The sequence below is a fragment of the Hemiscyllium ocellatum genome, chromosome 39 (assembly GCF_020745735.1).
Source record: "Hemiscyllium ocellatum isolate sHemOce1 chromosome 39, sHemOce1.pat.X.cur, whole genome shotgun sequence".
NCBI lineage: Eukaryota > Metazoa > Chordata > Chondrichthyes > Orectolobiformes > Hemiscylliidae > Hemiscyllium > Hemiscyllium ocellatum.
Window position 1 is genome coordinate 35,400,852 of NC_083439.1, and position 27,565 is coordinate 35,428,416.

Sequence of the window (27,565 nt, forward strand, 5' to 3'; positions counted from 1 at the left end):
TTTGTGTCAACTGAGGAACAGTGTGTTTGATGACCAACACCTCGAAGCCTACACCAACCTCATGGGCTACAGAGCAGCAGTATCCTCATTGTAATATCTGGCTGGTTCCAGTTTTTGCTGCTGTCCCCTTCTGAGGTCGCTCATTCTGATGGTGTCATGGCAGTTTGCTTTGGCTTTCTTCAGTGTCCTTGCTATCTTAATCAAAACTGTACTCTTCACTTTAAGGTCTCATGCTTTTGCTTGTTTGTACCATGTTCCAACCTCAACCTTGCTGAATTGCCACCTTTAATCACAATTTGCCGTTAATGTAATTAAGTGATACTTCTGCCTCGGCCCAGCTCACTGCACCCTTCTTTCTAATCTTAAGATAAGCCTTCGTTCCTTTGTTCCCAATAGGAGTGTTCTTTTCTTCCTCTTTGTATTCCATAGACCACTAGTCGAGCTATCCTCTTTACAACCTGAGCCATCTTTTCCTCTTCATTTCTTTCTTTCTTATTTGTGTTCCCTTTTCCATCTTTTTATTAATCTGTTTTCGGTTGGCTCAATGGTTCTTTTTGTTGTTCTCCCCTTTCTAAATTGATCCTTGCGCATGCGCACATTTCAAATTGCCAGAATTGTTCCTTTCCTATTCTACACACTCTCAAGAGTCTCAGCTAGTCACTGTGGCCAGGATTGGACTCTCACTATCTCCTATATCCTTTGGTTCCTCCTTAAATACTCACTCCTCGCACCACCAACCTGAACTTTCAGTTCTCCAGACCTCTCTCCTAAGTAGCCACCTTTCTAGTCCCTCCAAATACTTAGATCAGTAGTTCTCAGTATCCTCAAATGTTCAATTCATTTGTTTTTTGAACATCAGTATCAATAAAACAGATTGTCTGATTATCTGTAATGAAGTACTGGCTATCGGAGTTTGCACACCATATTGTCCGTGAATGTTTACTTTGTAACGACAACACTGACTTTAATTAAAAGTTCTTTTGGCTGTCCTGCACCTATGAAAGGTGCCTAGAAATACAAGTCTCTGCTCCTTTCCACAAACACACTCTCACCCTTCCACGGCTACTCATTACCAAGCCTCTCCAGCTCCCCACACACACATTCTTTACTACTTTCAAACCCCGCATATCATTGCTGTACATTTAATGATGTATTTAGCTAATACATCCACCAAATTGGTGCAAAAGCACCACAGAATGTACATTGTCAAAAGCTCTAAAAATCATATACTTCATACAAATTATTAACTTTTTCCCCACTTAAGGAACTTTCTTTTAAATCCTTTACATATAGGTCAGATAAAACTAACTTAAGTCATTTGTAGCGACAACTTCTGTGTTTATTGCAACAATGCTTCATTAAATCTCCATGCAATTTCATTCTTCCCATGTCTCCCTCATAATTATCCCATTTTATCCCTCCTTGCCATCTATCCCAGTTTTCTTTTTGCCTTTATAACATGCAAAATCAGGGATGCCCAACTTCCTTGGTGGTTTTCCTGCCTGCTGAAGCCAAGTTGTAGATTGCACATTTTTTCTTTCATGGCTTAAAAACACTTTTCTTTAAAAAATAAGTATCACTGGCAAAGACTTTCATAAATCTGCCTGCTGAAATTTGTAGTTTAATCATGGAATCCTAGTCCAATTAAATGTTTAATTTCTTATGCCGACTCTGGACTACTTTTAAATTTGATCCTTTTGTAGCTCAAATTCTGAGGCCTTTCCAATTTTGCAGCCCAGAATAAATTAAGTCTTGGCCCTTTCGCTATCCTTTGCAGCTGTGATTTGTGGAGCCTATTTTCAATGGCAGCAGGGCTTGTTGTCATTGTCTGTGCCTATGATGGTTTGTTGTCTCACGTCCAAACAATGTCCAGGCATCACAAAGGGATGCTGATTTGCAATGCTGGTGGCCACATATGCAGAGATCTACCCAGGAGAGCAAAGCATAAAAATAGTGGAAAATGCAGACTTATTACAGGCAAAATTGGTGCCTTGCCTGATTTTATTGATTACCTGATCAGAATCTGGGAAAAATCCATATGATCTCTGACCTGACAGGGCTGGGTTTTGTACATCGTACCAGTAATTGTAAGTATCTGGGTTTGCTTAAGAGGAATGCCAAAGCCAGCTATTAAGGATCATGACCAGAAGTCCACTCCAACATAGCTGAGGCCAGTCCTCAAGTTCCCACCCTAATGGCATTGTGGGTGTACCTACACCAAACTGTTGCAGTTCCAGATGGCATCTCATCACCCAGGGCTGGGCATTAAATGCTGACCCAGCCAGCAATGCCTACATCTCATGAGTGTATTTAAAAAGAATAAAATTAACATGCTTATAAGTGGTATTAGCCATTAATAACAATTTCTACTTTGAAAATGGCAGACTTTTTTTTTATCATAAGTCCCCTATAAAAGCGATAGCAGTTAAGAGTTGTTTTCAGAAGAATGGTGTCCTCTTGAAGTTTCGTCTGGAAATATGCAAAACACATTTGTCATTTTTGTTTTCTATAGTTACACACCAGAAATGGCTGATGGAAGAAATGGCTCAATGGTTTGTGTTAAGATTGTTTGTACTGTCTTTCCCTCTAGACTGTGTCTGTCTGCAGGACTGTTACACCATCAGCGGCTGTGGGCTTGATCTCTCCGAGGGATTTTGTGGATGTAATTTTAATCAAACAGTATGAAAATGGGACGATATCCTCAAATGGTAACTAGAATGCACATTAGCGCTTAAAATATGCAGTGGTGAGATGAGTCCACCCAAAACTCCTGAGACTGTTCTGGAAAATTCAATTAAGCCTGTTGTAACTGCAGGCTGACAAGTTTCCAGTGATGGACTTTATCCTAGAGTCTCCCAAGAGGTGGCTAATGAGTTAGTGGATGTGTTGGTTTAATTTCTCAAAAGTCCGTACAGCCTAGAAAGATTCCACCATACTGGAAAAGTAGCAAATCTAATCCCCTCAATTCAAAAAGGGAAGGATGGAGAAAATTCGGAACTTTTGACCAGTTTGCTTGTCATCTGTTGTGGGGAAAATGTTAAAGTCATTCATTAAGGAGGTCATAACTGTGTACTTAGAAAACACACTGCTTTCTAGAAAAGTCTGCAGGGTTTGTGAAAGAGAAATCGTTTTTTTTGGAGTTGTTGGAATGAGAGTGCGCGCTTTAGAAAGGGGAACCCATTGACATACTGTTTCTGGATTTCCAGAAAGCATTTGACTAGATACCTTAAAAAGTAGGAGCACATGGTATAGCGAGTGACACCCAAGTGTAGGTAGTTGATTGGCTGGCAGAGAACAGTCTGCATAATTGAGTTTTTTTCTGATTGGCAGGAAGAAGCCAATCCCCGTAAGGGTTTGTGCTGAGGACCTCAATTTAGGTCAATGTCCCCTAATAAGGGCAGTAAAAGCTAAATTTGCAGAAGACACAAAGGTCAAAAAGTAAGTCATGAAAAGGACATAGAGGTTGCAGACCAATGTAGATCCACTGAGTGGGCAAAAATCTAGTAATTGGAGTATAAGGTGGTAAAATATGAAGTCATACACTTTGGTAAGAATTAAAAAACAATATTCCTTAAATGGAGAATTTTGTAGAATTCCAAGGTGCAGAAGCATCTAGATGTCCTAGTGCCTGAGTCACAATCAGTTAGTAGTCAGTACAGAAGTAATTAAGATTAATTGATTTGCTATCCTTTATTAGGAAATGAATTGAACCTAAAGATAAGGAAATACTGATTCAGTTATACAGGGCATTGGGGAAAATCGCATTTTGAATATGGTGTGCAGCTTTGATCTACTCAGATGTGCAGCTGTACAAACAGCTGTCAGGAGTGGGCCATTCAGCCCATTAAGCATATTCAACTGTTCAATAAGTTTGCGGCTGATGTGATTGTAACTTCACAACCACTTTCTCTCCTCTCTCTCAATAACCTTTCATCCCCTTGTTTAAGAAAATCTATCTGCACCTCAAAAATATTCAAGAACACTGCTTCTGCACCTTGTCCAAAAACCCAAACAGCATTTGCCCAATTTGTTTTAAGTGGATAACCCATGTTTTGTAAATGGTGACTCCTCCTTCTTGAAGAATTTCTCAGAAGAGGAAGCATCCTCTCCACACTTACCCTGCTAAGTCTCCCTCAAGGATGTATATGTTTCAGTCAAGTTGCCATTTGCTCTCCCAAACTCCAGTTGATACAAGACTAGCCTATCCAGACTTTCATCAAGAAACCACTTGTTCCAGTTATTAGTCTGGTGAGCCTTCTCTGAACTGCTTCCAATACATTAAAAACCTTCCTTAAATAATGTGACCAAATTGCAGATGTGGTTTTACCAATGGCCTGTATAGCTGAATCATGACCTCCCTACTTCTGTATTTAATTCGACTTGAAATTAATAGTCATTCTATTAGCCTTTCCAGTTCCTTGCACCTGAATCTTATCACATTTTATGATGCACTAGGACCCTTAGATTTCCCTCTACAATTCAGGGCTCTACTATCTCTTACCAATTAGAAAAAACACTTCTTTTTAATCATCCTGCCAAAATAGAAATTTTCACATTTTCCCACATTGTACTCTGTTTTCCACATTTTTGCCCTCTCACTTAACCTATCTATATCACTTTGCAGTGCCCTATGACATTTTCAAAACTCACTTTTCTACTTTATCCTTGTGCCATCAGCAAGTTTGGTTATCATACCTTCCTTCCTTTCATCTACATCATTTCTGTAAATTGTAAGCAGTTGTGGTCTTGGCAGTGATCTCTGTAGCATGTCACTCATCACTACATCATGCCAATCAGAAAAAGACCAATTTATGTCTCTCCCCTTCCTGTTAGCCAGCCAGTCTTCTATCCATGTCAATATGCTGCCCCTACATCATGAGCTTTTGTTTTCAGATTTATAACCTTTGGTGTGATACTGTATTAAATGTCTTCTGAAAATTTTAAGTAGTTCATCCACAGGTTCTTCTTTGTCCACAGCATGTATTATCTACTCAAACTCTAATAGATCGTTCAAACATGACCTTCCTTTCACAAAAATGTTGAGTCTACCTGATTTACCTTGAGTTTATTTGAGTGCCTTTACAGCTTCTAACATTTTCCCTATGACGCATGCTAAGATGACTAGCTTGTAGTTTCCTGTTTCGGTCTCCTTCCTTTTCAATAAAGGAATTATATTTATGATCTCCCAATCTAATGTCACCTTCCGTAAATTGAGTTTTGAAAAATTAAAACCAAAGCATTAACTTTTTCACTCCCCACATCCTTTAAGGATCTGTGATGTAGTCCCTAAGCATCCAGGCATTTGTCCATGTGCAACCCCCAACATTTTATCTGACATGCTTAGTTGGTAATTGATTTTTTCCTGAGTTCCCCTCTCACTTCTATTTCCTGATTTATCACAGCTTTAGGGATGTTACTTGTATCTCCTATAACGAAGACTGATGCAAACTACCTTTATCTGCCATCTCTTTATTTTCCATTGTTAATTTTCTAGACTTGCTTTCTAATGAATCAATGCTCACTTTATTAACTCAAAATATTATGGGAACTCTTCCTTTTGTTTTTGTATTTCTGGCTAGCTTTTATACTCTGTTCCGTCCATGTTTTCTGGTCATTCTTTTGGTTTTTATATTCTATCCAGTCTTGTGTACCATCTGGCTTTGCACAATTGTATGTTTTTTCTTTCAAGTTTGGTGCTATTTTTAATCTTCCGAGTTGGAATGTATCTTTTATGTCTTCTGAAATATCCCCTCAAGTATCTGTCTCTACATCTCTATTTATCCATCTTTTAACCTAATTTGCCAATTTAGTTAGCTAGCTTTGTTTTCACGCCCTCATAATTTTCCTTAATTTTTAAAAAGAGTCTGTGGCAAGAAAGCAGAGTTAACAGAGTGATAGCCACTATTTGTTCTGAAGATGGGACACTGGACTTGAAACATCAACTCTGTTTTTTCTCTGTAGATGCCACCAAACCTGGTAAATTTCTTCAGCAATTTCTGTTTTTGAATACATATCTCATTTTCCTCAATGCTGGTGCCAGTGTCCCTCAAATGGGAAGCCATTTCTCTCATACCAGTCTTTGTAGCCATTTATTCATCTCCCTAATACTCTTTGCTTGATGCTAGTTTTAATATGGTTCAGGTGATAATACAGAGATTGACAATTGGGGCTTCTCCTCATATTGAATATGCAGGACTTCCTTTTTTGTCTTGCCCATGTCATTGATACTTGCTGTGGAGATGTGTCAATCCCTTTCAGTACCTGTCCCATGCTGCCACTATGTTCCTGTTTGCTCCCTGAATTGGATGACTTCCTGTGTCACAGTGCCATGCTCAGTTTGTTCATTCACCTTGGAACCTTCAGCCTTGATCCGACAAGCTCAATGAACCCGGTGTTGCGCTCCTGCCTTCTGGACCCTCTTACCTGCCTCAGTCACAGTCATACCCTCTCTGGGCACTGACCAAATTAGATGATCCATTTCTGAAATGTGTGACTGCCTCCTGGTACAATTAATCCAGGTAACCTCTCCCTAATGCCTGGGTGTCTAAAATTCAGCTTCCCATTCATGAACTCTGAGCCAGAGCTGCTTGGACTTGCAGTTCTTGCTGCAGATATGTTTTACTATGGATCAAACTGGCATCCAGAATCTTACATCCCAGGTGCAACATGTCATCCATTCTGCCATTGTTAATGTGTTCTACTTAATTATTTTATTCAATTATATTAACGTTTTTAGATGTTTCAATAATTTCACCACCAATTGCAATACTATTTTGAACTTCAAAACGATATCAACCTTAATCCCTTAACAGATATGCACCAACTATCTAACTAATTTCTCCTGGAGCAGAATAAAAATCAATTCCTGGGGGCAGAAGTAGAATTTCTTAAGATGCAGTAACTGTTATAGAGATAGGCAGGCAGTCATTTAGCTGTAACATCACCAGACAGTCTGCAGACAGTGTTTAGGGTCATGGGCTTGTGTGTAGAAATGTGCCTCTGCTACTTTTTTGTTTAAAAGAAGTATTTGTGCTAACCTGTGCCAGCTGTGGTAATTTAAACATTATGGAGTCTAGGAAATTAATGTTTCCCCAAGTGTGGCATGACTTTAATGAAGCAATGGTGATGGAATTTGGTGCTGAGGGTAGTGGCGGGAACTCTACACACAATCTGAAACCAGAATGTAAGGTTTCCTTTGCGGTTTAACAGTTTGGTGCTATTGTAGTTGGAAGTAACAACAATTCTTCTTATTTCTTTGCAGCTACTCATGTGGAGCACCCTAACTGTCCCCCTAAACCTCACTATGTGAGAGGGTTTAACCATCCCTGTGGATGTTTCTGTGCTCCCATTGCAGGGTAAGAGTCCTTTTAACTATCTCAATCTGCTTTTTGGTCAGCTATTGTACAGGGTTAATTGTAGCTCACTTTAGCCTGAGATGGAAGATCACGAGTACATACCCCAGTCCAGGGACTTGGTGATGTGAATCTCGGCTTGAGTGCAGTAAGGGAATATTGCAGTGTCAGAGGTGCCACTGTTCAGGTGAGACATGAAACTGAGGTTTGACTGCTGCAGTCTCAGATGTAAAAGATACTAAGGCAGTATTTTGAAGAAAAACTGGTGGATGTTCACTGTTGTCTGGGCCAATATTTATCCTTCAATTAACATCAATAAAAGCAAATGATCTATTGTTTATCATTGCTCTATGTGGAACTGGTTCAAACAGATTGCAGATGCTCATCAGTCAGTGAGGAGAGTGCATCAATGTTGGCTATGCATGGGGCAGGTATTTTGACCTGCCAACATATATTTTGGGATCATTAGCTTTTTTTGTACTAGTATCTTTCCTGATGGACACAGAAAAAAGGTTGACGTGACACATAAGTCAACCTCAAATGACTCTAGATTTGATCTGTAAGCTTTCTGATTCCAACTTGTGGAGTGAAAGTGCTTTGTGTAGATTACTTGAATCCAATTTCAGAATCTCTCTCCACAACCCATTTTGGAGAGCACCACCCTCCTGCACGTTTGCAGTATTCTGTGAAACGCATTCCTCTAGTCCAGGCTAATGAGGCAGTCGTCCACCCCATATCATGTGCATAGGCAATCCCTAAGTAGTATGTCGCCACTGAAAACCTTCCTACTGGGTACACCTCAAGTCAGGGTGGATTACCCATTTCAAAGCACACTTAATTCATTAGGCAGTGACCTTGGGCAGAGGTTGTTAGTCCACTTTCAGCATAGAAATGAGCTACCACATAGTGATATCCTCCCTTTTATCCCCGATTCTTGTAATTGAAGGTGATGGCTTTGCTCATCCATTCTGACATACATCCCTTTGCCAATTAAACCCTGAGGGATACAGCTGAAGTGAATGATAGGTGTCTTTTCCCGATGGTGGAGGATTTCAAGACCAGAGGACATATTTTAAAGGTGCAAGGAAAAAGATTGAAAAAAGACGTGAGGGGCAATTTTTTTAAAACACTGTTTGTGTGTGAAATTAACTTCCAGAGGAAGTGGTGGGTGTGGGTACAGTTATGATGTTTAAAAGACATTTTGATAAGTCTGTGAATAAGAGATGTTTGGAGGGATATGAGTCAAGTGCAGACAGATGGGACAAGTTTAGTTTGGGGTTATGATCAGCATGGACTGGTTAGGCCGAAGGGTTTGTTTCTATGCTGTATGGCTCTGTGACTGGCCGAGCACCATCAGAATCTGTGTTAGCAGCTGCAAGATGACCCAGTGTTGGCCCTTCAGAGCTGGAGCATATACCTCAATGAACTGGAAGAGGGTGTTAGGAGAGGCTTCAAAGAAGGCAACCAGCCCACGACTTCCCTAACTTGATCAGTGGTGAATTTAGGGCCCCATAGCAGAATCCGTGGGCCAGAGTGAACTCAGTTACTCAGTGCTGACTGTCCTCTTCACTAAAGTGCTGTCCCCCAAACTCCCGCAGAAACAGCAGGTCACCTGAGGCCCAGTTAGTGCTCCAGCATATGAAGGCAATGTGGTGTGTGTATAGCTGTAGCAGTTCTTCAATGAAATCAGGAACTAAATCTGTGTTTCTGCTTTTGTCACCATTGTTACGCATGAGTTCCACTACACGCAAATAATGGAAATAAAAAAATTGTCCATAAATCAACAGATTTTGTTGTGTATACACATGTTGACTTTCCATTTAGTACAGGTTTTTCTAATTAGTGTGTGTGAACTTAACTTTGTACGAGAGTTTTCCTTTATTGTGATTCATGTCATATGATTACAGATTCTTACTAAAATCAAATAAGTACATCATAGTGTGAGTGCATTGTCATCTTGCTGTGTTTACCAACTGTAGCAAGATTACTGTTATCTAGCATTCTGCTGACTGGGACGCTGTAGGAACTGAGATTTCTGTTTGGCCTGCTTTCAGTGGAGGTGTCTCATCCCTCAGAAGCTGGTGTTAACTCTTATTCCCCATCAGTCTCACTCCCACACAACCTCTCGAGATTGTCAGAGTTGTTTTCTGAACATCTTTGTTCTTCCTTCACTTTGTTCTCAGCCTCTCACATACTGCGCCCTTCCTACCACTCCTGAGAATTGCATTCTGCCACTTACAAGACTTCAACAAATAAGATGTCATCGTGAGATCATATAGGAGTTTTTCGGTTGTTGGAAATGCAGAACTGTTGGATAACTGCTGTTTTTGATTAACCAATCCCACCCATTTTGCAGTGCATGGCAGATAAGAGGTTATTTGGCCTAGTTATACCAACCCAAAGTTGTGATGCGGAGGTGCTGGTGTTGGACTGGGGTGGACAAAGTTAAAAGTCACACAACACCAGGTTATAGTCCAACAGTGCTTTCAAATAAACCTGTTGGACTGGGGCTGTGTGATTTTTAACTTTCGTCAACACAAAGTTAGTTGAAGTAGCTTCAAACCTGCCATTATTTAGATTCAAGGAAACAATGACTTGAATTTCTATCCAAACCAACTTGGAACAGGATATTCACTACATAAAATTGTAAATTATCAGAAGCGGATGTGGAAAATTTATTCCCTGTCTTTGGTACAGTTGAAGGTTAACAATCAATTCAACTTGAGTGATTATAGGGCAGATAAAAGTTTTGAAATTAACCTACTTGGGGGCGGGAGCGGGGAACGTTGCTGGTTGCTAGCAAATGTATTCAGATTAATTCGTGTGTATGTGTTTTGTTTTTAGAGAACCACAGAAGACTCAATTGACTATGTTCTTTCAGACTGACCTTGGTGGGTATCTCCCACAATCAGTGTTGGACTCTTTCTTTCCATCTAGTATGGTTGAGTTTTACAGCAATCTGACAAAAGCCGTGAAGATTTTTAAAGCTTGATGAATCGCCCGATTTTATTCTCCATGTTTGTCTTTTCCATACTTTTGCCCAGAAACCTCTGGTTTAGTTCCATTGCACTAAACACTGTTACTCCATTTTGATTTGAATGGTATTTTGCACTTATTTTTCTGCTCTTTAAAAATGTAAACGTTTCTTCAGTTATCTTAGGAACAAAACAGGTCAGTGAAAAGGAAATGAAGTAATTTCAAGCTGCATAGTGAATGTTTAAAAGGGAATACTTGTACGCATTGGTATTGATAATAGATTTTTTAAAAAAACATTCTGTTTAAAATAGAAGCTTTCAAGTATGTTTTATGAATTGGATATCTGGTAGAAAATTTCTTCATGTACTGAGTTTTAGTCCTAAACTAAAATCAATCATCTGCCCAACAACAAGTAATATATATTTGCATTTTTCTAATTGTTTAGAACACAAATGAATGTTCAGTGAATCACGCCCCTAATTTGTGCCAAGTGGTAAAACATGAGGGATCAATTAGAGCAAAGTATTACTGCCATTGGAGTACAGCATGTCCTTCCAAATGTCCTGTCATTATAAAAACATTTTCAAAGTTTGACCTGTAACTTTTTTCAAAGTCGCAGTGCCAGCAACATTCTCTTCATAAAGCTCCATAACAGTCATAATTGGTGTTGAAAAGGTAGGGTTGAGCCAGACAATTGCAGTAGCCCCTTCAAAATGTAATAGTACTCCTGTTCCAAACTTGGCCGAAGTGTGAACTTAGAATATTTAATACTTGATAACCACCTTGGCAAATGCCCAATAGTGGTGTCTTCAGAGAAGGACAATGCTGTAAGGACACTATGGAACACATTCACCTCTTCAAACAACATGCTTTTCAGTAATTGCTACTTTGCATGTAAATGGTAAAAATAATATTATTGTATATGTGGAAACATGTTCCCTGCAAGATACTCTCCACTTGAACGAATGTTTTAAAGTCTTGCATCTCTCAAGTGCTAAGTCCTGGTGTTTTATGTTTACTTCAATTGTTTGTCTTTTAAGTTAATAAACCCCATCCCTTAAACTGCTATTGTTTCCTAAGGGATGGGGAATCTGTTTGTGACACATTCCAAGTATACAGAACTTGGTTGAATTTTAAATTCAATCTTTTAATTGAAGAAGGGAACCTAAAACTTGCACTAGAGTTTAAAATGGGCATTAGTTCTGTGTATGCAGTTCAGCCAAATGATATGATGCTTGCACAGCTCATTAACTATACTGTATGTTTATGTAAAAGCATTAATTTAATTATTTTGGGGTCGGAGGCATTTTAGTATACAATTGTGATCTGAAATTGGACTTTGTTTTTACTTGCACTTTTTAAATGGGTTATGATGTTGGATTTTGTATTATTGGTAAATTGCTTATTTATTTGAAAGAATCTCTTTTCATAGCTTCACAAATTGAAGAAATTGTTGTCCCTGTTACTGTGTGCTTAGCAATTCATGCTGGAACGATGCATTAAAAAAAAATCCCTCCTCAGTGTTTTCAAACTGACTACTGATTGCAACGATTGATAATCCTGTTGGTGTCAGCATACAGTTTGGACACCATGTTCAAGAAAAACTTTCAAACACATGCATTTGATGTCTGCTGTGCAATTTGAAATGTACAGAATATTGGAAGGAAGGAATTAGTTGAACTAATGTTAACTCTAAGTTGCTGCTTCAGTATGACAGGAATTATGTGATGGTAAGCTGTATTAATTGCTTGATCTGAAATCTGGCCTTTCTTACAATGGTATCCTTATTACAGCAAACATTGTACATTTTAAAGTTCAAATACACTTTTTTTTACCGATGCCAAAAGTAAAAATGATCTACTTAAGAAAATTAAACCACTTTCCAATCAGCTTTTGGCCTTTTGTCTTTGGTATGGAGGATGAGAGTAAAGATCCAGGCTTATGAAGCAAAGTAGGAATAAATCAAAGGGAGGAATTTTAGGCTAATATAATTAATTCCAAACAAGTAATGGAGAAAGTCATGAGTGTGACAACAGACAGGCCTCCATTATGGGTTAATGAAGGTCAATAAGAAACTTTGGTCATGTTCTCTCTTTCCCCCCTGCCCCCTTCCCCCTTCTGTCTAAGCACCTCCATCTAATAAACGTAATTGAATTGTTTAAAATTGTATTTATTTATTCATAGGGTGTAGATGTCGCTAGTAAGGCCTTCATTGACCTGGAGGAGGTTTAATGAAACTCTGACCGCTTGAAAGAACTGCCATTAAAGGGATTCCAGGCTTTGGATCCTCTGATTTCGGGGAAGGAAACTAATATAGTAGTCAGAGGATTATGAATCCATGGGATTCTTTACCATAAGAGGGCTGTTGTAGTTGGTCATTATATATTCAAGACTGTTGTAGCTTTTCAGAAAACATTCGATAGGTTTTATTTAAAATCCTTACACATAAGAGTGCATAGAATTGTAGTCAGCTGATTATGCTACCCCTGCCAATGTGACCAGCAATGCTTTCCTCCTATACCTCTCTAGAAATGACTTGGATGAACTTGCAACTACATTTGATACTTAATTTAGCTGAGAATAAAAGGTTGCAATGGAACATTGAAGCTCACTGAGGGGAAGTGTAAAGTCCACCCATTTGGAACTAAGAAAATATTCTCCAACAGTGAGAAACTCGGAACTGGGAAGTTGTGCACCACAGCTGGCATTTCTGTCTTTGCTGGAAGGCTCTAGGTTTGAGTCCCAGCTGCAAGACCTGCTGACTGCAACAGAAGACAGGCCAGCATATATTACTGCTGGTTCCCAATCCAGGTAAATGAGAAACAATTAACTACCTGGTAAAGCTGAAGTTGCTTGCTGAGGTGAGGTGATGTGATCATCCAGTGTGTTGGTTCTCCGTGGAACATAGGAAAAGCCACAAGAGAAGGCAAAAGAGAAATGCTACACAGTGGAAGAGGACAGAGATTTACATGTTCGAGATAAATCACTAAAAGCTTGGTATGTGTGACCAAAAATTAATTTGGAAAACATTGATTATTGAACTACACTGTAAAGGGGTGAAAACGTTTATACAACTTAACTGAGGTAAGATTAGAGCTTTCAGCTATGTTTTGTATTGGGCAGTGCATCATGACTTTAGTGGGGGTTCAGTACAGATTCACCAGAACAATAATGAGGCTGAACATAATTAAATCATATGTTGCATGGTCTTCCATATTCAAGACAAGAGAGGATCCAACTGGAGTGATTCAAATGATTAAAACAATTTGATAGTGTAGATAGCAACTATTTTCTCCGGAGGGGGTGTTCATGAGAGATAGGAATAAAGATAGACCATTCAGCCCATTGAGTCTGCTCCACCATTCAATCAGTGAAGCTGATCAGATAATCCTCACCTCCCCTTATCTCTCTTTCTACTATAACCCTTCATTTATTTACTGGTTAAAAATCTATCTAATTCAACATTGAATATATAATAGCCAACTGCAACATCCTCTTATTGTAAAGAATTCCATGGATTCATAATCCTCTGACAAAAAAAGTTCTTCCTCTGCCTGAAATGTCTGCTCCCTTACTCTGTGATTATACCCCCTTGGTCCTAGACTGTCTCACAAGGTGAAATGTTTCCACATCTGCCCTATCAAGTTTTCAAGGAATCTTACAAATGGTCGTGTCCTCAAAACTAGAGCCAGGCCATCCAATGGTGATGTCACACACAAGAGCAGCGGAGAGCCAGCACATTCTGTCAAAACACTTGCGATTAAGTCAATGGAAAGTTTCAGATTTGAGATAAATGTTTCTCAAACATATTAAAGGTTACAGAATTGACATGGATAAATGGAGATTAAAATGTGGATGATTATCTTATTTAACACCAGAACAGACAAGCTACTGAATCGTGTACTGTTGTTCGTATGAACCTTCTATGAATCTAGTGAATGAAGACAGCTAAACAATGATTCGACAAGGTTTAAACAGCTTCCCTTTAGTTTAAAATTTTCACTAACTAGTAAGTTGATTGATCTGTGGATCTCTCACAGGTTCCATTGATATTTTAAAAATATTTTATGATGGCTCCAATGGAATGGATTGTAAGCTTTATTTTTCTATGTTGGTTCTTGGCACAGATATCAGGGAATAATGAGGCTGCATTTGAATAATGCCACACTCCTTATTGCTCTTCAATCACAAAGGATAGAATTTTATTTTGGGAAAGATTGGGAGAAGATCACAGCCCAATGATAGCCTTTGCTGCTGTAACATCTGTATTTGCCTTCTGCATTCTCAAGCTACTGATTTTTAATTTTCACCCAGGGCATATTCTTAGAATTTGTTTTCTACTGTTCAAGTCTTATACACAAACAAGCATTCTTAGTCACCAAACTAATTTCTGTTGCCTGACTTTCACAGGATCAAATAGCAGAGCTGTAAAAATGGGAACAATATTTGTGTTTTACACGAGTGACCCTTAGTTCAGTCGTGGCACTTTCACCTCATAAGGTTGTAGATTTAAGACCCAATGCAGAGATTTAGGCGGTCATTAAAGTGCCCAGCTGGCTCAGGTGTTAAGCCAAGGCCCTCTCAGCTGACCATCATAGCACCATTTCCCAGAATCCCAACAAGTGTGGAAACAGGCCTCTCAGCCCATCGACTCCACAGTGACCTTCCGAAGAGCATCACACCCAGACCTGCCCAATCCCAGAATTTCCCACACTGAATCCATGTAGCCTATATGTCCATGGACACTGTGGGTAATTTAACATAACTTGTATGTCTTTGGACTGTGGGAGGAAACCCACAGCAGACAGAGAGAACATAGAAACTCCACTCAGACAGACCCGAGACTGGAGTGGAGCTCAGGTCCCTGGCATTATGAGGATTGTATTGTTAACCACGTAGCCACCCCGTGGAAGTAGTATAGAAGGGCTGTCCCTTGACAATGTTTCTGCCCTGACTCTCACATAAATCAGATTATTTGGTCATTATTGCAATGGTATCTTCCTGTGTGTGAATGGGCTGCCATTGTCTCCATTCAAAATTACTTAATTGGTTGTGAAATGCTTTAGGACATACTGAGGTGGACAGCACCATTTTTGTTTTGGTATTATTTCATTTTAGTACTGCAGTAAAAGTCAGGTTTGAACCCAGGCTGGAGTCTTTATTTTGGGTGATTGGTACAAATTCAGATCAGAACTCAAATCATCGAATCCCTAGCAGAGGCTTGGCAAGATGGACCATGCTGCTTACGATTACACACACACTGGCAAAACTAGTACAAAGTGGACTGCATTATGACCGCGGTTAACTCATCTAAATCTTAATGCATCAGAGCTCTGATTAGTGAAATACAAAATCAGATCAATCTGCATCTGCAAAGGACAGATTAACACTGGAGCTTTCTTTGAAACAGTAACCTATTCCTCTTCAGAGTTCCTGCCTGGTCTCTGTATTTCTAGCATTTCTCTATTTTTTTGCTTCAGCAATCCAATATTTCTGAGTTTTTTTTTAAATCCTAACTAGGGGCTTGTCACATTATCCTGGAAAAGAATGGAGAATGTTATTAAGCTGTAAAGTTTCCCCATGAATTATTTGTCTATATTAGGGTTGGCTGCAATTGTCAGTTTTCACTCGTTATGTTGCCATTTACCTCAGTTCAGAAATAGGTTAGCAGGCTGAAAAACATTTGTAATTGGCTTGCATCTAATGTGCAAAATTTTCTCAAGGTGCTTCACAGAGAATTAAACAAATTGGGTTTTGATTGCCAGGAGGATGTGAGGAAGCAAGCGAAAGTGGTAGGTTTTGAAGAAGGGATGTGGAGCAGGAATGGGTGGGGTGGGACGAGACTAGAGGAATGGAGAACTTTGTGGGAAGAGTGATAGCTGGTGAAGGTGATGGAGACAGAAAGGGTTGATGGCATGAGGGATTTAAAGATTATCAACATCTTGAGTTTGAGGTACTGAGTTCAAGTAACAAAAAAAAAGTGAGAAAATCAGAAATGGCTGGAAAATCTCAGCAAGTCTGGCAGCATCTGTGCAAAGTGGAGTTAACATTTCAGATCTGTTCTGAAGGAGCATCACTGGACCCAAAACATTAACTCCGCTTTCCATAGATACTGCCAGACCTGCTGTACGTTCCTAGCAATTTCTGAGTGCCAGCATCCATAGTTCTTTGGTATTTTTAAAAAAAAATGTCAGTGAGGACAAGTGCTCTGGATGTTGAATATAGTACAGGCAGAAGAGTTTTGAATAAGTTTAGTTTAGATTTTTTTTATTAGATTACTTAGATTAGTTAATGGAGGATGGAACAGGGAATGGTACAGCAGTAGAAGTAGGCATTCTGTGTTTGTAATGGAGATTGGCACCTTTGTGGAGCGTGTGGACAGTATGAAACAGTAGACAAAGTATTTATTAACGTTTTGCTTTGTTGGATAGCATCCTGCTAATGCATAAGCAGGATGCTGACCATGTAGGCTGTGTAGCTGCGATAAGGCAATTAGCAATTCATAAAGTTGTTGGTGTTACATGCATTAATAAAAGTTGGGCACAAACTTAAACATGCAGGAGTGTAATGAGCTGAGGGAGCTGTCAGATTGAAGTCTTGGCCAGCACACACTATTGGATATGGGGATAGCGAGTGTTTATAAAGAACAAGGAGCAAGCCTGGATTTGTCACAATAAGACTGCTTGCTGGAGATGAATAAAAGGACTTAATAAAGATAACACCTCAATCTGTTCACAAGAATAACCAGTCTAAAAGCTTAACAACCCCATCTGTCACAGTGCATCCCTGTGGATATTAGTATGTAATCTACGTTATAGCTTAGCTGAATTATGTGGAAGAGATGTCTCTACATTAAGTCCTTAGTTGGCTATTAGGGGCTTTATTCAGCATCTTGTGATGCTTTGGCTGTGCTAGGAATTGGACCAATCCTCCTAATTGTTGCTGTGCAGGACCCATCCGGCAGGGACTTGATGACGTTCCAAGCCTCAAAACGGCTCAGACCTTGTAGGATGGTGGAGTTCACTTGAAGCAGCTCGTCGCCAGTCTGGATGATGTTGTTCTGGTCAAGGGCACCCCCTGTGAGGGGCAGGGAAACAAATGAAAATCACTTTTACCAAATGCAAAACAAGGCTTTGGAAATACAAGGTAAAGCTACTCAGATTTAACGACATGCTTTGCAAACAGTATAGCTGCATTCAATAGATTCACTGAGTTCCTGAGCTCACTTGTAACAAGGGAGACTAAATAAAACTAAAATGCAAGTGAGCCATTGAATTTTCAGGTATTACCCCCCCCCACACACACACACACCACACCCCCCAAACTCCCCACCACCCACCAAGGGACAGCTGAGGGCGGCACTTAAGGACAATTCACAAAACGTCTGGACACTACATCCAGAAAAAGGTATGACATTAAAAAAAATCTACTCTGAGCTCACACCCTCTAAAAAGGTACTTGCAAAAATGATAGTGTCCAACTAACTCCCTGGAAGAAGTGGCTCCACAACTATTCCCATCCTCAGTAATGGGGGAACCCAGCACATCAGTGTAAAACACAAGGCTGAAACTGTCACAAGAATCCTTAACCAGATTAAAACCAGCACGGTGGCACAGTGGTTAACACTGCTGCCTCACAGCGCCAGAGACCCGGGTTCAATTCCCACCTCAGGCAACTGTGTGTGGAGTTTGCACATCCTGCAATGAGTAACTTACCTCCTGACTCCCCAAAGTCTGTCCACCATCTACAAGGCACAAGTCAGGAGTGTGTTGGAATATTCTTCTGTTGCCTGGATGGGTGCAGCTCCAACAACACTGGAGAAGCTTGACCCTATCCAGGACAAACCAGCCTGTCTAATTGACACCACACTCACAAGCATTCACTCCCTCCACCACCGATGCTCACCGATAGCAGTGTATGCTATCTTTAGATTAGATTAGATTACTTAGTGTGGAAACAGGCCCTTTGGCCCAACCAGTCCACACCGAAGCGCAACCCACCCATACCCCTACATTTACCCCTTCATCTAACACTATGGGCAATTTAGCATGGCCAATTCACCTAACCTGCACATCTTTGGACTGGAGCACCCAGAGGAAACCCACACAGACACAGGGAGAAGAAGTGACAAGATGCACTGCAGAAGTTCACCAAAGATCCTGAGATAGCATCATCCAAATGCACAAATCACTTCCATCTAAATACAGGAGACCATTGCTATCGGCAAGTTCTCCTCCAAGCCATGCACCATCTCTGACTTGGGAAAAAAAATCATTAATTCAATGTCGCTAGATTAAAATCCGAGGAATTCCTTTCCAGGTAGCATTGTGGGTCAACCTACAGCAAACGGACTGTGGTGGCCAAGAAGCTCAACACCCCCTTCTCAAAGGCAACTAGGAATAGGCAAGAAATGCTGCTGCAGCCAGCAATGCACAGATCGCATCAGTAAATAATTAGGGAAAAAAGAGAAGCATACCTCAGGAAATAGATACAGTCCACAATTTGCATCCTTACTTTGCACATGTACTATTTAGTCATACAGACATACAGCATGGAAACAGACTCTTTGGTCTAACTCATCCATGCCAGTCACATAACCTAGGGGAGAAAGAGAGGACTGCAGATGCTGGAGATCAGAGCTGAAAACGTGTTGCTGGAAAAGCGCAGCAGGTCAGGCAGCATCCAAGGAGCAGGAGAATCGACGTTTTGTGCATGAGCCCTTCTTCAGCCCTCCTGAAGAAGGGCTCATGCCCAAAACGTCGATTCTCCTGCTCCTTGGATGCTGCCTGACCTGCTGCGCTTTTCCAGCAATTACATATCCTAACCTAATTTAGTCCCCATTTGCCAGCATTTGGCCCATATCCTTCTAAACCCTTCTTATTCACATACCCGTCCAGATGCCTTTTAAAAGTTGCAATTGTACCAGCCTCCACCATCTCCTCTGGCAGCTCATTCCATATACCACCCCCTGTGTGAAAAAGTTGCCCCTTAGGTCGCTCTTAAATCTTTCACTGAAGGATCACCTTAAACACCTTAAAATAATGTCCCCTCAGGATAGCCATTTCTTCCTTGGGAAAAAGGTCTCTGGCTATCCATTCTAAAGGTGCTTCTCATCATCTTGCACACCTCTATCAAATTACCTCTCATCCTTCTTCAATCCAATGAGAAAACCCCTAGCTCTCTCAACCTTTCTTCACAACACATGCCCTCCAGTCCAGGCAGTATCCTGGTAAATCTCCTCTACACCCTCTCTAAAGCTTCCACATCCTTCCCATAATGAGGCAACCAGAACTGAACACAGTATTCCAAGTGTGGTCTAACCAGGACGCTATAAAGCTGCAGCATAACCTCACAGCTCTTAAACTCAACACCCCTGCTAATGAAAGCCAACACATCATACGCCTTCTTAACAACCCTATCAACCTGTATGGCAACTTTGAGGGATCTATGGACATGGACCTTGTTCATCCACACTGCTGAGAATCCTGCCTTTAACCCTGTAATCAGCATTCAAATTCATCCTTCCAAAATGAATCACTTCACACTTTTCTAGGTTGAACTCCATCTGCCACTTATCAGCCCAGCTCTGCATTCTGTCAATGCCCCGTTGCAACCTACAACAGTCCTGCACACTATCCACAACTCCACCAACCTTCATGACATCAGAAACCTTACTAACCTACCATTCCACTTCCTCATCCAAGTCACAAAGAGCAGAGGTCCCAGAATAGATCCCTGCAGAATACCACGGGCACTGAGCTCCAGACTGAATGCTTTCCACTTACTACCACCCTCTGTCTTCTGTGGCCTAGCCAATTCTGTATCCAGATAGCCAAATTTCCCTGTATCCCACTCCTCCTTACATTCTGAAAGAGCCTACCATGTGGAACCTTATCAAACGCTTTGCTAAAATCCATATACACCACATCCGCTGCTCTACCTTCATCAATGTGTTTTGTCACATCCTCAACAGAATTCTGTAAGGCTTGTGAGACATGAATCTGCCCCTCACAAAGCCATGCTGACTATCTCTAATCAAATTATGCTTTTCCAAGTAATCATAAATCCTGTCTCTCAGAATCCTTTCCAATAATTTGCCCCCTACCAACATAAGACTGACTGGTCTGTAATTCCCAATGTTATCCCTGTTCCCTTTCTTGAACAAGGAAATAACCTTTGCCAACCTCCAATCATAGAAAACTTTGGGCATGTGTTTCTTCATGATCAGTTGCTGGGGGCAGTGGCCCCCTGCTGTAAATTATCTCAAGACATCACAGACAAAGGCCAGGTCTGTTTATGTACCATTACCAATTTCTAATCAATAGCTATAAAAGTCATCTGTTCCTCCAAAACGTGCTACATTCAGCACGCATTATTCCTCAACCTACTCCCATACTTGACTCGAAAAGCGTGGCGCTGGAAAAGCATAGCAGGTGGGACAGCATCTGAGGAGCAGGAGTCCTGGTGAAGGGATTATCCCCAAAACGTCGATTTTCCTGCTCCTTGGATGCTGCCTGACCTGCTGTGCTTTTCCAGTACCACACTATTCGACTCTGATCTCCAACATCTGCAGCCCTCACTTTCTCTCTTGGTCCCATCCTGTGAATGTCACACTTTAGCCAGTGGACCCATCGCTGCGCTTACCTTTAAAGATCCGGTTGATAATCAATGGCTTGTCACCATTAATGGAGCCTTTCCCACCTTCCAGACTGAAGCCCAAACCTCCTGCATTTTTTTCCAGTTCCACAACAAAAGTGTTCACTTTATTGTCTGCTGCTAAAATTGATAAACACAGGTGACCCAGTCAGTTGGACTGCCAAACACTTCCGGGTCAATACTATTAAAGTTAGCTTCAATCATGTACAAGGGCAGAAACCAGCTTCCCAGCATTCCTAAAGGGCAGGAACGAAAAGACTAGCTGCTCCATCTCGCCGACCATGTAACTCTAAGGCCTTGCACTGTTTGAGAAACAATTCAATGAGACAATCATAACCACATTTGGGAGCAAAATGCTTTTCAAAGTATTTTGAAATATGACCCCATTTTAATGTTTGAAAATGAACATGACGCTAGATGCTAACAAAAAAAAAGGAATAAAGCAGCATGGTTACATTTGATGTACAATTGTTAAAGCTGTCCTACTCTGGAGTAATGGGGTTGTCAACTTAGCTCAGTTAGCTGCATGGCTGGCTTGTAACTCAGACTGATAGCAACAGCGTGGATTCAGTGATCACATCATGTGAGGTTACCACGAAGGACTCTCCTCAACCTTTGCCCTTGCCTTGGGCGTGGTGACCCTCAGGTTAAACCACCACCAGTTATCTCCCTTTCTTATGAGAGAGCAGCCCTATGGTCTGATAAAACTGTGGAGACTTTTGCCTTACCTATAGGTCAACACATAATACATCATATTGAAGAAAATCTGTGATCTCAAAGGATTTTAGAAAGATGTTATTTATTTATCAATCCATTCATGCATCTGAACTACCCCAGCTCAGTGGCTTTGACCAGGAAATGACAGTCAAACTGGCCAATATTGGAACATAGTATTGGATTCACACAAACAGCTTAAACAGCAAAGGCATCATTGCCAAAGTCATCGATACAATCATGCTTGGAGGCTGAAGTGGATGGGGTAAGGTGTACATAGCTCATAGAGGGCAGATGACCTAATCGTATTATCATTAGACTATTAATGCAGAGACCCAAGTAATGTAAGGTTCTGAGGACACGGGTTCAAATCCCACCATTGAATTTGAATTCAATAAATACCTGGAATTAAGAGTCAAATGATAACCATGAATCTATTATCGATTGTTTGAAAAAAAAAGCCATCTGGCTCTTGAGGGAAAGAAACTGCTGTCCTGGTCTACATCGGACTCCTGATCTACAGCAAGGTGGTTGACTCTTAACTGCCCCCGGGCAGCAATGCCCACATCCTGTCAATTAATAAAGAAAAAAAAAGAGACGAGCAGGGCCGGGGCTTAGGCCTCAGTACTAGCGAGGGCAACACTCGCAGAGGACAGGGTGCTCACCAAGCCATACATTGTTCCCACAACTCAAACTGGCTCGCGAGTCACAGTGGGGGAACTGCTGTTGCATCACTTCCATCTATTTGTTGGAATGGTGTTTAAACGACTGGGATCTGCTGAGATGGACTGGTCCATTCCGAACAACGTTGGTCCTCTATTGTAGAGACTCCTGCCGAAATTACAGCCTCATTGTCCAAACAGTGCAGCAAAAATAAAACCTTGACGGTTACTGGTCCAGGAAGGATTTGTTCAAAAACCTGTCTAAAAAAGAAAAATGAAACTAAATCATCTCTTGCGATAAAATGCTGACCTGAGCCGGTGGGACTGTCGGTGGCGGAGCTTTCTGTCGGAATACTCAGCTTCCTTTCAGCTTCCTTGCCCTTGTGTATCACAATCACTGCTTGCCTTGGCAGTCGGGCCTGCCGTAAGATGCCGAGAGCCTCCGTATGAGTAACACCTTTCAGAGATTGTCCATTGATCGATAGAATCTCATCTCCTTTTTGGATGGTCCCTTCCTGAGCTGCCAGTCCATTTGGAAACACTCTATGAACCTGTTGGGGACGGAGTAGATATATAAAAAAAAAGTTCAGCGCAGTGAAATGGGATGTTTTTCTCCTTGAGCTAGACTCTCCACAAACATCACACCATTAGAATACAAACATATACATATGCTTTGGGGTGTAGGTTTGCTCACTGAGCTGTAGGTTTGATATCCAGACGTTTCATTACCTGGCTAGGTAACATCATCAGTAGCGACCTCCAAGTGAAGGCCTAGCCAGGTAATGAAACATCTGGATATCAAATCCACATCTCAGCGAGCAAACCTACACCCTAAACCTCAACCTGAGCTACAAACCTTCACAAACTTTTCACACATGCTTTGGTTAAGCCATATCTGGGAGTTTTAGCCCTTGCACTTCAAGGAGATATTTGAGAGGATGCAGAGCTAATTCACCACAATGGAGTTAACAGGGTTAGATTATCAGCAAAGGATTCATAAGCCTAGGCTTATCTTCCCTACAGTGGAGAAGATCCAGTGGCAATCTGATTGAGATGTTTAAAATTTTCGAAGTTAAAAATCACACAACACCAGGTTATAGTCCAACACGTTTAATTGGAAGCACTAGCTTTAGAAGCGCTGCTCCTGCGTCAGGTAGCTAGTGGGGCAGGATCATCAGGACACAGAATTTATAGTAAAAATTTCTAATATTTACTACAAATTCTGTTCCTATGATTCTGCCCCACTAGCTACCTGATTAAGGATCTAAAAGTCACACAACACCAGGTTGTAGTCCAATAGGTTTAATTGGAAGCCTATTGGAGTGCTTTCGGAGTGACGCTTCCAATTAAACCTGTTGGACTATAACCTGGTGTTGTGTGATTTTTAACTGTGTACATCCCAGTCCAACACCGGCATCTCCAAATCATGATGAAGGAGCGTTGCTCCGAAAGCTAGTGCTTCCAAATAAACCTGTTGGACTATAATCTGGTGTTGTGTGATTTTTAAACGTTGCTCACCCACCAGCACCTCCACAGCATAAGGTTTTCAAAGCAGTACTAGAAGTAGGATTGATAAAAAGGACTCCCTCTGCTGGAAGCCCAGAAGAATGATTAAGGCTTGACCTTAATATTTGAGTCAGGCCACTCAGAAATATTGCCCTTCTTCATATTAAGGGCTGTGGGAATTTAAAACACACTCCCACAAGTAGCCAACAAGTCTGCGGGTTAATTGAAGCATCAAAACGGAGCCTGATAGGCGAGCGCATTAAGGTTTATTGAACAGGTGAGGTGAGGATATAAAAATAATTTAAAAGGTGCATATCAGTCATAATCTAATGGAACAGACATTAGCTGCTGAACAGCCTCCTCCTGTTGCTGTGTTCCCAGAAGCAAAGGTCTCCTTTCCTGCTGTAGCACTAGGTGTTACTGAGGTCTGTATTTTGAGAGCCAGGACAGAAGGACCGGGATTACTTTGGAACTCATCTGTCTCGGTAGCTCAAATGTACTGCAAGTGAGTCAGAGGTGAGTGCACTCCATTTTAACTCAGCATCAAAACCGCACCTTTCTGTTTTGAAAGTAAGTGTATGTTCAGACTAGCTTGGTAAGTTTGAATTTTTTTGTTTGTCAAAGACAGGAAATTGTGGGCGTATTGCCTGTGGTATATGTTGGTGCTGGAGCAGAAGAATAACAAGCTCTCCGATTCCACTGTCATCTTCTGCGTAATGATTCTGAGGAGGAAATAGCTAATAGTACAACTTGAACAACAATTCAAATCAGCTAAGATTGTTAAAGGCGGGCGGAAGGAGAACAGCCTCTTGAACCTGTTCAGCTATTTAATGGAACCCCAGCTGCTCTGTATCCATTCACCCTTGATACCCTCGTCCTCCAGAGATCTACCTCAAAAACACCAGTTGTCTTCCAGCATCCAGGGTGGTTTGGGCAAAATTCCACAGTTCTTTGTGATAAATAATATCTCCTGAATGGTCCAGCTATAATGTCAAGGTTACAGACAGAAATTTACACAGGGGAGTGAGTTGACACACCTCACCCCCACCCACCCCAATTCCATCCCGGAAGTTGGAGACCAGGTCTCAGGCCTTGAGGAGGCCTCGCACAAAGCTAGAACCTGCAGCAAGGGGATGAATTCACCAGGAGTGGGAACTGTTTGCCCCTCAGTGGGAGGAATCTCCACTCTCAGGAGCTGAAAACATCAGCTACAACCTCAACAGAACATAGAACAGTATAGTACAGGCCCTTTGGCCCTCGATGTTGTGCCAACTTTTTATCCTACACTTTCATCAAACTAACCTACATTCCCTACATCATCCATGTGCCTAAACAAGAATTGCTTAAATGTCCCTAGTGTATCTGACTCTACTACCACTGGCAGTGCATTCCACTCACCCACCACTCTGTGTAAAGAACCTACTTCTGACATCTCCCCTAAACCTTCCTCCAATCACCTTAAAATTATGTCCCTCATGATAGCCATTCTTGCCCTGGGGAAAAAAATCTGACTATTCACCCTCTCTTTGCCTATCATCTTAAACACCTCTATCAAGTCATCCCTCATCCTTTACTAACCCCATGAGAAAAGCCCTAGCTCCCTCAACCTTTCTTCACAAGACATTCCCTCCAGTCCAGGCAGCATCCTGGTAAATCTCCTCTGCACCCTCTCGAAAGCTTCCACTTCCTTCCTAAAATGAGGCGATCAGAACTGAACACAATATTCCAAGTGTGGTCTAACCAGGGCTTTATAGAGCTGCAGCATAACCTTGCAGCTCTTAAACTCAGTTCCCCTGCTAATGAAAGCTAACACAGCATAAGCCTTTTTAACAACCCCATCAACTTGGGTGGCAACTTTGAGGGATTTATGGACATGGACCTCAAGATCCCGCTGTTCCTCCACACTGCTGAGAATCCTGCCTTTAACCCAGTATTCTGCATTCAAATTTGACCTTCCAAAATGAACCACTTCACACTTTTCCAGGTTGAACTCCATCTGCCACTTTTCAGCCCAGCTCTGCATTCTGTCAATGTGCTGTTTTAGCCTACAAAGGCCTTCCCCATACTATCCACAACTCCATCAACCTTTGCATCATTAGCAAACCTACTAACCTCACATCCTCAAAAGGATTCAATAAGGTTGGTGAGGCATGACCTGCCCCTCACAAAGCCACGCTGACTATCTCTAAGTAAACTGTGCTTTTCCAAATAATCATAAATCTTCTTCTCAGAAGCCTCTCCAATAATTTGCCCACCACTGACGTAAGACTGATTGGTCTGTAATTCCCACGATTATCCCTATTTTCTTTCTTGAACAAGGGATAATATTTGCCACCCTCTAATCATCTACTCCAGTGGACAGTGAGGATGTAAAGATCATTGCCAAAGGTGCAATCTCTTCCCTCACTTCCTGTAGTAGCCTTGGGTATATCCTGTCTGGCCCAGGGGACTTATCTATCCTCATGTTTTTCAAAATTTCCAGCACATCCTCCTTTATAACATCAACCTCCTCGAGTGTATCAGCCTGTTTCATGCTGTCCTCACAAATAAGGTCCCTCTCAGGAGTGGATATTGAAGTAACGTACTCATTAAGGATCTCCCCTACCTCTTCTGACTCCATGCACAAATTCCACCCCACTGGAACATCCAACAACCATTCGACGTTTCGGGCATAAGCCCTTCATCAGGAATACTCGATTTTCCTGCTCCTCGGATGCTGCCTGACCTGCTGTGCTCTTCCAGCACCACTCTAATCTAGACTCTGGTTTCCAGCATCTGCAGTCATTGTTTTTACCTGGTAGGATTTTAGGTTTTAGGCCTATATTTCAGTTAAGGGAAAGAGTGGGTGCTTCCACCCTGAGATTCTATCTCACTAACTTCCTAAACCTTTCAATTCAAAACCGCCCTCATCAATCGGGCCTCTGTTGTGGCTCAGCTAGTGAGAAGGCACCTCAGGGGCCTGGGATCCGGTTCCTGACCCACTGCCCCCTGAGTGTCGGGCAACAAGGGCCACCTTGAACATTTCTGCTAAGACAAAAAGCACTGTGGATGCTGGAATAAAAACATAGCACTAGAGAAACTCAGCAGGTCTGGCAGCAGCTGTGGAAAGAGAAACAAAATTGAATGTTGGAGCAACAACAGGCCATTCAGCCCTTTTAGCCCTGCTCCACCATTCATTATGAACATGACTGATCAAATTCAGTCACCCCTTCCTGCTTTTTCCCTATACTCTTTGACCCCTATCGCCCTAAGAACTATTTTTAGCTGCTCAGCTACTTCCCGCAGCAAAGAATTCCACAAGTTCATCACTCTCCTGGGTGATGACATTTCTCCTCAACTCAATCCTAAATGTCATTCCCTGTGTCCTCCAGACTGTGACCCCTGGGCCTGGGCTCAGAATGGGAGAGAGTGTGGGGTGCAGGATAGAGACCACAAACTGATATGCAGCCAGCACAGTTTGGTACCTCCACCCAACTCCGAGCCTCAGATAGATGAGGAGTGAAAGGTTAAAGTCCAGGCCCTCCTGACTGGAGTCTGATCGATGACCAATAAATGCTAAATGCACCAGAATGGAGCCATCCATCACTTTAAAACATTACAGCGCAGTACAGACCCTTCAGCCCTCGATGTTGCGCCAATCTGTGAAACCAATCTGAAGCCCATCTAACCTACACTATTCCATTCTCGTCCATATGTTTA

At 41.5% G+C, this 27,565-nt stretch overlaps 2 protein-coding genes across 3 annotated transcripts in view; one reads left to right on the top strand and one right to left on the bottom strand.

The window, feature by feature from the left end:
* The window catches only part of stard5 (StAR related lipid transfer domain containing 5), a 50,113-nt gene extending 38,723 nt beyond the window's left edge, over positions 1 to 11,390 (top strand). For both annotated transcript variants that reach the window (XM_060853027.1, XM_060853028.1), the window contains 3 exons: positions 2,591 to 2,708; positions 7,262 to 7,355; positions 10,197 to 11,390. In XM_060853027.1, coding sequence (XP_060709010.1) covers positions 2,591 to 2,708; positions 7,262 to 7,355; positions 10,197 to 10,344 — 360 coding nt within the window. In that variant the 3' untranslated portion in view covers positions 10,345 to 11,390. The remainder of the gene's footprint in view (positions 1 to 2,590; positions 2,709 to 7,261; positions 7,356 to 10,196) is intronic.
* A 4,075-nt stretch (positions 11,391 to 15,465) lies between these two features.
* The window catches only part of il16 (interleukin 16), a 140,537-nt gene continuing 128,437 nt past the window's right edge, over positions 15,466 to 27,565 (bottom strand). Inside the window, exons 18-20 of the mRNA XM_060852890.1 lie at positions 22,671 to 22,911; positions 20,973 to 21,104; positions 15,466 to 17,405 (exon numbers count right to left, since the gene is read on the bottom strand). Coding sequence (XP_060708873.1) covers positions 17,209 to 17,405; positions 20,973 to 21,104; positions 22,671 to 22,911 — 570 coding nt within the window. The 3' untranslated portion in view covers positions 15,466 to 17,208. The remainder of the gene's footprint in view (positions 17,406 to 20,972; positions 21,105 to 22,670; positions 22,912 to 27,565) is intronic.